The sequence below is a fragment of the Aphanomyces astaci genome, assembly GCF_000520075.1.
Source record: "Aphanomyces astaci strain APO3 unplaced genomic scaffold supercont1.43, whole genome shotgun sequence".
Classification (NCBI taxonomy): domain Eukaryota; phylum Oomycota; class Saprolegniomycetes; order Saprolegniales; family Verrucalvaceae; genus Aphanomyces; species Aphanomyces astaci.
In genome coordinates, this window is record NW_009798306.1 from 527,768 (window position 1) to 537,086 (window position 9,319).

General features: G+C 50.2%; 3 protein-coding genes across 8 annotated transcripts; all 3 read right to left on the minus strand.

The window, feature by feature from the left end:
- Window positions 1-285: 285 nt before the first annotated feature.
- H257_12912 (hypothetical protein) lies at window positions 286-934 on the minus strand (the record flags this gene model as incomplete). The annotated part of the gene is made up of 4 exons (XM_009840293.1): window positions 286-461; window positions 513-595; window positions 654-733; window positions 806-934. 4 exons carry the CDS (start codon window positions 932-934, stop codon window positions 286-288), a joined length of 468 nt encoding a protein of 155 aa, XP_009838595.1.
- Window positions 935-2,406: 1,472 nt separating this feature from the next.
- Window positions 2,407-3,761, minus strand: H257_12913 (hypothetical protein). The gene is made up of 3 exons (XM_009840294.1): window positions 3,218-3,761; window positions 3,055-3,150; window positions 2,407-2,992 (listed from the first exon to the last, which is right to left on the minus strand). The coding sequence occupies exons 1-3, from the start codon at window positions 3,712-3,714 to the stop codon at window positions 2,509-2,511; spliced, it is 1,077 nt and encodes a 358-aa protein (XP_009838596.1). The 5' UTR covers window positions 3,715-3,761; the 3' UTR covers window positions 2,407-2,508.
- Window positions 3,762-5,001: 1,240 nt separating this feature from the next.
- On the minus strand, window positions 5,002-8,612 carry H257_12914 (oxoglutarate dehydrogenase (succinyl-transferring), E1 component). 6 transcript variants are annotated; one of them, XM_009840295.1, is made up of 9 exons: window positions 7,955-8,612; window positions 7,593-7,910; window positions 7,345-7,532; window positions 7,007-7,275; window positions 6,702-6,945; window positions 6,311-6,640; window positions 6,150-6,244; window positions 5,363-5,725; window positions 5,002-5,313 (listed from the first exon to the last, which is right to left on the minus strand). In XM_009840295.1, exons 1-9 carry the CDS (start codon window positions 8,520-8,522, stop codon window positions 5,031-5,033), a joined length of 2,658 nt encoding a protein of 885 aa, XP_009838597.1. In that variant the 5' UTR covers window positions 8,523-8,612; the 3' UTR covers window positions 5,002-5,030. The 6 variants fall into 6 exon arrangements, with proteins under 6 accessions (XP_009838597.1, XP_009838602.1, XP_009838598.1 ...); XM_009840300.1 differs by having other exon boundaries at window positions 5,363-5,784; XM_009840296.1 differs by having other exon boundaries at window positions 5,002-5,725.
- Between the last annotated feature and the right edge of the window lie 707 nt (window positions 8,613-9,319).

Sequence of the window (9,319 nt, forward strand, 5' to 3'; positions counted from 1 at the left end):
ATAAGTGGCTTACAGTATGTTACTACCGGTAGTTGTTTTCGAAGGTGATTGCGTTTCAAAACTGCGTGGAGTGGGACCACGTTTACGAGACCAATTACGTGGCCTCGGAATTGATACTGTTGGGGCGTTGGCTGCGACAAAAATCACTTCCCTGACAACGACCTTACGTGGTGTCAGTCTGCGGCGCCTGCAGGCATTCCAAACTCAGGCCATGCTCGCCACTCCCGGAGTCTACATTGATACTCAGATCGATCACAGACTGGCATCCAATCCTTACCAATCCCGTTATGGGGACGATTGGGAGAATGTAATTGATCGCTCATCTGCCTTGGCAGGGCACTGCTGTGTGACAACGCTAATCGAGCACATCGTCACCGAGTCGGCACGAGTGATGCGTGGGACTCCCCACGAAGAGAACTGGGTTTTCTGGCACGATGCATTGACGCAGATGACATGCACGACTACGATCAACTGGATGAGATTCAAGGGATATCTGCACCGATGGTTATTACCGGAGCACGAACTCAACACTGGAACCGTCTTCGCAGGCAGGCCAATCGGGAACAGCCCCGAATTGATGTGTTGGGACTGTTCCCTAATCAACGATGTGGACAATTCGTTCAAACGACACAAGGCATGGACGGCCCACCTACCTCGAGACTCCCCAGCCAAGTTTTGTGCCTCCACACCCAAACGAATCGAGAGTGCGTACATGCGCATCCTGGATCCCCGCCTAGGAATCGATGCCGGCGTTCCTACGAGTAAACGAATTGTTCAAGACGTGACAAGATGCTTTGGAGACCACCTTTTGGCCATCATAGCTGCAGAAGGAGCTGTCGTCCATGGCCTGGGAAATCGGAATGGCAAACGCCGTCCGGACAGGGGCAACGGGCACGGTGGGAGGCGTTTGAAGTCGGTTGGCCCAACTGCCCATTGGCTCCACCCTGACGCCGAAGCTGGACTTGCTGATCAACTCAGCTTGGCGACCAGTGCAGTGGAACTCCCCTCAAACTATGTGTTATTTTCGGCGCTCGTGTAGGTTTAGGTCACTGTGGTCGTTTTAATGATGCTCTCGAATAAAAATTTGGATATTTAAATTGAAAGTGACTTTTAAATTGCCATCGTACTATAGGAAACGTCTCTTGGCTTTCAAGGCAGTATTATTCGGCCGTTTCAATTATAATTTGAGGTGGCTGGATTATGTAGTTGTACCAATAACAGGCCAAAATTTGACGGTATTTCGAGCAAAATTGACAGTGAAGAAGTTATGAAAATTTGGGAGACGGTTCGCCCAAACGTACGGTACATGGAAGCACACCCTGACAGAATTTGTATTTGGAATTGGGGCTAGGCTACCAGTACAGTACAGTAACTTACCAAAAGCTTAACGATCGACGTTCGACATGGCTCGTCGTGGAAACGGCGGATATGCTTCGGATCCCAGTTATAGCAACTCCACCGGTCGGATAATACGTATAACGTTAGGAACTTTGCAAACGTTACCCAAGGTCCAGGCCTCACTGTAGTTAGGGAGTACGTATACAGTGTAGTACTTTACAATGCATTTAGCTATTTGTCAATGGCAATCGATGTACAGTAGGTCTGCTAGCCTTTACATTGGTCCCAGATACTGGGACCTGTATTCTTCCTCGGGTTTGGGACTGGGGGGTTAGAAGGGAGATCTTTTGTCCTAGTTCCGAGGGCCAGAGGGGCCTCATGCAGAGCAAAGCCGACTTCTGTGAACTGGGGACCCTCTCGAGAAGGTTGGTTTTCGACCAAGTTTCCGCGTTGTTTGTCCAGACATGGCCACAATACTGTACAGTAGTCAGGCTTTGCACTTTAGCATGGTGGCCAAGATTTACTGCAAAGCCCACCATCACACCCGTCTCGAAATGAAAACGATATTCGTCAGCGACCGAAGCACATTGTGATGTCAGTCCTACCATTCTATGTGAGCCACATCAGCTATGAGATATGGTCAACGATAAGGACATCCTAAACCCCTCTAATACTGTATGTCTTGCAATCTGCTGAAGCCAACTCGTAAAGACAACAGTTAAGGGTTGAATATCTAACGTGAACTGAATGGCATGCCTTATAAGTGATGTTTGAAGGGGGCATCCGTCAAGCATCCAACGTGTAGCCAGCTTTTAACAGGCCTTTGCAACTGTGATAAATTGCACCCTTGCATTCCTGGCCCCAAGTTGCCTTGCACTACCTAACGTTAGAAGTATTTGTTATCGATTGGTTGATGAGGTGGTAGGCTTGAGTACTGTGGTCGGCCAATAAAACCAACTGGTTGGTGGTATGGTTTCCATAGAGTTCAACTGCAGTCAGGTTTCAACAACTCCACCTTCAAAGTGACAGCCGTGCTCGATGTAAGCTTAGGGCGGAAAAATGTGTTTTCGACCAACCGATGGATGATAGATACTAACGTTATGTGCTACTACGTACATACAGTAGTATTTCCTAGTGTAGCGCCCATTCATTCTGTTAAGACCAACCATGTTATTCCAGGGGTTGTTCGATTTGCAGTCCGCCGTGTCCGTATGTGTCTTCTCGATGGTTGTTCGGACCTTGCTCTCGAGATGTTTTGGTTGTCTTGTTGTCCACCACAGAACAGCGCGTGACTTGAATAAAGTCGTCTAGCGTCTTGAACACCACGTCGAGATGGTCCAGTCGGAAATGAAACTCTGTGTCGGACGCCTCGCCTCGCTTTTGGTGAATGCTGCGAATGTCCAGCACCAGAATCTGGTCGATCGTGGCCCGCATGGCCGCCACGGACGTGTAGAATTGCATGGCTGGGATGGCTTGTTCAAGTTGCACTTGAGCTTCCACGGTAAAGTGCACTGGACGAGGCAAAATGTCGTCTTTCTCAGCCACCCATTCCGGACACACCAGCGACGCCACGTTATCATACGGAACGTACGGTTTAATGTCTAGCACCGGTGTGCCATCCACCAGATCGTGGCCACTGATGTCGACGAATCGACTAGAAGACGCATTAGGTATCATCGATTCGTGGAGGGGACCGATGATGAATCCCTAACGTACCCCGAGACAGCGTCGACCTTGACCACAGTGAGGCCGATGGAATTTGGCCGGTGTGGGGTGCGCGTGGAGAAAAGGCCCACCTTTTTCCCGCCCAAACTACAGGGATCGTTCACGTGAGGTAGGTAGGTACTCAATGCCAATCAGCCATTAGGTAGTTGAGTACCGTGGGGGGGCGATTTTCGAGGGGTACGTGGCAGTCTTGTGCGTGGTAACCTTGGCGAGGTTGGTGTTTTCGTGGAACACAAACAACACCCACATGTGGCTAAACTGGTTAAGACATTCCAATGACGTGGGCGAAATGCTCGCATGCAGGGTTATCCGGGCCAAGCTGCCAGGCACCAACGCGCCTTGTCGTGGTGTACCTCGGCGGTCGCGGAAGCAGGAAGTCACGGTGCCGATGGGTTCGAACGTGTAGCCATCCTTGTCTAGCTGTTTCTGTGCCAGCAACCGAGCATCCCGCTCCGCATGCGTCCGACCACTGCGCTCCTGTGCCCGCAATGCCTTCTCCTTTTCGAGATCCCGTCGCAGGTTTGCAATGGTGTCGTCCTCGGGCGTTGCATCATGAGTGCTCGGAAAGAAGATGCTGGATGCAGCAACACCAACGCCCACGCCCAACGCACAGGCCAATAGCGCCGTCGACCACACCACTTTGGTGTCCATTTGTTGGTGATGCCAGCCAATGAATTGCCTTAAATAGTGTGTCACGGACTGACAGTGAAATAATGTGAGTTGAACTGTGATCAAATGCCTACAGTACTACATCACACTACAATATGCAGTACAGTAGCCAGCCACACGGGAACGACTCGAGGCCCTGTACGGAAGACGCACATGCACTTGGTTACTACGTGCAGTACTACTAGTACGTAGTGAATTATATCCTGGTGTACGGTATTGTTAGATTACACCTCTTATACATACTAACGTTACGGTAAAATGCCTTAGGGGCTGGTCTGCGAACATTCCCGTCCACGCTTTTTGAAGTATCCACGCAAATACGACTCCTGATTGGCTAAAACGTGAATTTTTCCGGATAACACAACGTCAAAAGCAGGGACGCCTGAGTTGAAGCAGGGATGATTCATCCCTGCTTTTGAGTGTCCGTTCCTGCTTTTGCACGTTTTCGATAGAAATTAAGAAATATTTTTGATATAATTTCAGAATCCTCGAAAATAGTTCGGATAACATCCCTGCCTTAACAGTAAATGACAAACAACTTTCATTTGACTTCGAAAAATGGGCTTATCTCATCATTTCTTTTAGAATTCATTTAGGGCCTATCTGGCAAATTGAATATTACAACATTGTGACCCAAAACGCCATTTTGGGGCCGAATTCAATAAATCTGATCAAAAATGAAACATGTCTTGCTTGAAGAGATTTAACCCAAATCCAATAATTCCAAGTGGGATTTACTCCTTGAGGTGGTCCAAAACGCCATATTACAAAATGGACCTTTTACCTCCATTTTGAAAATGGCATTTTTGGTTTATCCCACTTTGCCAAAAAATGGAATATTATTTTTGAAAAGTTACCAGACGGGCCTTTATAGTACTAGTGTAGCATAAAGATATTATAAATATATTAAAATATATAAGGTAGAGAGTTCCCAGATGAACACCGTACTATGATCAAGGTCTGTCTTATGCACCCGTTTTAGACGCGGAACCTCTATAATTTTGACTGCCAATTTTATTCGTAAATTTAACCTTCCTTTTTGTATGTAATTGTGAGTAGATATGCAGAGGTTCACTGCATGATTGGTGCATATTCAAATGACAATCTATGATTGGGTCATTTTCATACGACTTACGTAACATAAATTCGCTCATACAGTCATAAATTGGCCCTTTACGTTATGCGTCCACGTGAACTAACATTAAGTTACATAGTTTCGACTACCTGAAAGTATAATACTACAGTAGTACCTAGTACAGTATGTGTGTATATGGGAGGGAAGGTAATTGATATAGTTATTACAATAGTTCCCATGCTTGACGCATCACTTCTTGCGCTTCCTTGGCATTAGCCTTCCCCATCCCTTGCGCCGTGGCCGGCAGCGATGGGCGGCCAATGTACCGCGTGGGCACGCCGAGTTTGTCCAAGTGCACCTTGGCATACGCCCATGCCCCTTGGTTAGCCGGTTCTTCCTGGATCCACACCACATCCGTCGCGTTCGCGTACTTGGCCAATTCAGCCTTGAGAGCGTCGGCGGGGAACGGCGCGAGCTCTTCCACGCGCACAATCGCCGTATCTTGTCTACGATATTATCCGTCAACAAGAGCAAACGAAAAGGACATGTGGCTACTGGTGCTGCTGCTGGGCTCGTTGGGCCACAAGGTCGTAGTAGAGTTTTCCAGACACGAGCAGCACACGACGCACGGCCGAGGGTTGTGCGACACTGTCACCGAGCACCGAGTGGAAGGTCGTGCCGGGCGCCATGTCGTCGAGGCTGGACGTGGCTTGAGCCAGTCGCAGCAACGTCTTGGGCGCAAACAGAACCAGCGGTTTGCGAAAGTCGCGCAGCTGTTGGCGACGAAGTACGTGAAAGTATTGCGCCGGCGTGGTCACATTCACGATGCTCAAGTTGATCGACTCCAACTCGGGCGTGTCGGCCGCGGTTTCGTACGCCCGCGAATTCACAAACTGCAAAAACCGTTCTGGTTTGCCACTAACATCATCACCACCACCATATCGTCGTCACCGCGAGTTGTTACTAGTCGAGTTGAGCTGTGTCGTCATGGTATCAATATTCGTGGAGTATATGTATAGTTAGTTAGTGTGGGTGGATGATACAGAACATTGTCAAGTCGATTCGAAATTCGAGGTTGGGGTGCATCGAATGAGCAGAAAAACTGAATCGGCAGACGACAATCGATAAATCGACCAATCAAAACCCAGTCACAAGTCAAGTAGCCAATCAAATTCACTCTTGGACCAACAGGGCACCATCGAATTAGTGTGTTAATTCAATTAGTGTGACACTGGGCAATTTTTACATACAATAGTCAATACAAAGAATCGATCGATCGATTTCGTGAATCCGCCCAAAAGTCAATCAAATTTGAGGTAAAATGGACAACAGGAGTTTGTACCTCGAGTGATCAGGTCCGGCGCCGTCATACCCATGGGGTAACAACAGCACCAGACCAGATTGACGCATCCACTTGGTTTCCCCCGACGCAAGAAACTACGTAACAACACACGTTCGTTCATAGGTTGCGAATACGAGTTCCTTGAGTGAATCCACACGTACTTGATCAATCACAATCTGGGCACCGTTAAAAAAGTCGCCGAATTGGGCCTCCCATAAAACCAGAGCACGCGGGTCTTCCCACGAATATCCGTACTCAAAGCCCATCACGGCCAGCTCGGACAAGTTGCTGTTGACGACGTCGAAACGCCGACCGGTGGGGTTGAGTGCTTTGGGAAGGTTTCTGAACGGAAAGTAATGCTGGTCGGTGGTTTGGTCGGTGAACGCTGCGTGGCGGTGGCTAAAGGTGCCGCGACGGCAGTCCTGTCCGGCGAGACGGATCGAGTGGCCATCGTGGAGCAGCGATCCAAACGCCATGGCTTCTGCGGTGGCCTATATCATCATGAGAATCCACCTCATAACGTATGTGTGTCGGCTAGGAGGAAAAGAGTACCCAATCCACGTTTATGTCGGACAGGTTGGCCTTAGACAATGAGGCCAATCGGGTTTGAATGTGCGTGCGCTCCAGTCGATTGTGCACTGGCACCGAAGGCGGCACGGTCACCGACGCCACCCCGAGGGCTTGGAGAATGGATTTATCGACGCCAGTGTCCACGGCTGCCTGCATGTCGGCCGTCGTGGGCTGCCGCAGACCTTTCCAGTTGCCTTCGAATGCCGCCACAGTCGTCGGGACGTACCTACATATATATATATATCATTCCAAGGGCAAAGTGATACGTTTCGATATGGTTTTTGTACGTGGCCGATTTCTGGAGTTCTTGCTCCAAATGGGCGTTCAATTTGGCTTTGAGCGCATCCACTTTGGCCGGTGTGAGAAGATTCTTGTCGACCAATTGGGCGCCATATTGAGCTGGCAAACTCGGACGAGACGATATCGCAGAGTACATGCCCGGTTGCGTGAACCGCGGCTCGTCCACTTCATTGTGGCCGTGTCGACGGTACGTGATCAAGTCAATCACAATGTCCTTCTGGAACGTGTGGCGGAAATTCGCGGCAATGTGCGCGGCCTACCACCGCCACTCAAATGTGAATCCACTCAATCACAAGGAAGTGCCATCGATCCTTGTTTGTCATACCCGAATCACGGCAGGGATGTCTTCGCCATTCACATGTAACACGGGAATGTCGTAGCCTTTGGCCACGTCCGTCGAGTACGTGGTGCTGCGTCCATCTTGCTTGGTTGTGGTGAAGCCCACTTGGTTGTTGACGACAATGTGCACTGTGCCGCCTGTCGTGAACGACGGCAGTTGGCTCAAACTGAGCCCTACACACTCAAAGTCAACTCGTTCGCAGAATCCAAACAAGTTGTGGGGGTTTTGGTTACCTTCGGGCACACAGCCTTGACCAGAGAAGGCGGCATCGCCATGCAACAGCAGCGCCATGGCGGCCTTGCCGCTGTCCTGCTTGGCTCGCACCTTGCCCGTGGTCACGGCGTTGATGATCTCCAAATGCGACGGATTGTGCAGCAGACTCACATGCACGCCGTTGACGTCGACGCTTTGGGCTATGTGGGACGACACGTCGTCTAGCCCGACAATGTGCTCCGGGTAGTCGGAGAATCCCTGGATCTTGCGCAGCAGTTGATGCACGGGGTACTTAAGTATGCCCACAAGCAAGGCCAAGCGGCCGCGATGGGGCATGCCTACGCCACTTTGTTAGGGCTATGTGTGTGTGTACGTGACGTACCGATGACAACGTCGGACGTGCCGTGCTGGCTGGCCGTGTCCAGAATCGTCTGGATCGCAGGCATCATGGCTTCCGCGCCTTCGCCAGAATATCGCTTAAAGGACGAGAATTTCTTGGCCAGAAAGTGTTCAAACGTTTCCGCCGTTTGCATGCTCGTCCACGCGTTGCGCTCCATGCTTGGCGTGATCGACAGCGACGGATGCTCCACCTGTGCCGCGAGCCAGTCGCGCTCGTCCTTGTGCTTCAAGTGCTCGATCTCCACGCCTAGCGAGCCACAGTACGTCGAGCGCAACTGAGCGTACAGGACCTTCATATCGGTGGTGGCGTGCGGGAAGTACACTTCGCCAGTAGAGGACAACGGAGTGGAAAACAGAGACGAGAACGCGGACGGCGCCAGCTCGTCGACAGCGCTCGGTGTCTCGCGACCGAGCGGATCTAACCGAGCTTCCAAGTGTCCGAGGCGACGGAACGAGCTCACCATGGATCGTACGGCGAGGGATTCGATAGACGATGTAGCGTACATGCGGGCACGAACAGGCGCGGCTAGTCTAGTGACAGATCGCAGCATCTTGATGGGATGTAGAGGTCGCAGGGGAGGGAAAAGCAAACTGAGGCCACAGCGGTTGAACCAGGGTGGTGTCTGCGGGTGCACATATAGGATGATCTATGGGATTTAACGTTGCTTGGTGTTACGTTTTATATGCCCGCTCAAGTCCGAAAGTCGCCTAAAGAACGTGTAGTTTGGTGAATTCACATCACTGCGCTCAAGAAAATGCCAGAGTTGATGATGGGCGTGCTGCGTCGCATCAGACATTACTCTCCCCACCGAGTGTACTTAGTCTGTCCGCCGGACGGTGAGGGAAGTCACTGGTACATGTACCGGTACTAGTCAAGAGTTTGAGAGTTTAACGTCATTGCGTACTTCAACTAGAGTACCACTTCATACCGCACGGAAGATGGATGCAACTTCAAGTCAAAATTGCAACCACATCCCTGCATGCCCGCATGACGTGTACTTCACAAGGTGAAGAGTGTAATGTGATGATCCGTGGCGTAATTGTTTTTCTCCTCTAAGGCCTACACGTTGGCATGATGCTCGTGAAGTCCTACACGATGGACTCGAAACCGCATGCAATTAAACGATGGTCTTATCGACTTTTTCAAGTACTACGTAGTACTGTACAGTACTACGTAACAATAAATACTATTAATACTACTAGTAGTATTAATAGTAGTACAGACCGGGTTAGACAGTGGCCAGCAAAATAGTTTCGTAGTCAAGACACCAGGTCCGAAAGGTCCCGAGTTCGACCCCGTCCGAGTGCAATGATGAACCCTGCAGTGTAAACGCATCTTTCCCAAGAT

Excerpts from the sequence above, each read along its gene's own strand:
- H257_12913 (XM_009840294.1), bottom strand. The coding sequence starts at position 3,714 with ATGGACACCAAAGTGGTGTGGTCGACGGCGCTATTGGCCTGTGCGTTG. Across the intron at positions 3,151-3,217 it reads TCGAAAATCGCCCCCCCACG|TTTGGGCGGGAAAAAGGTGG; the intron begins GTACTCAACTAC and ends CGATCCCTGTAG. Across the intron at positions 2,993-3,054 it reads AAGGTCGACGCTGTCTCGGG|TCGATTCGTCGACATCAGTG; the intron begins GTACGTTAGGGA and ends TGCGTCTTCTAG.
- H257_12914 (XM_009840295.1), bottom strand. The coding sequence starts at position 8,522 with ATGCTGCGATCTGTCACTAGACTAGCCGCGCCTGTTCGTGCCCGCATG. Across the intron at positions 6,641-6,701 it reads CCGACATAAACGTGGATTGG|GCCACCGCAGAAGCCATGGC; the intron begins GTACTCTTTTCC and ends ATGATGATATAG. Across the intron at positions 6,245-6,310 it reads CCCAGATTGTGATTGATCAA|TTTCTTGCGTCGGGGGAAAC; the intron begins GTACGTGTGGAT and ends GTTGTTACGTAG.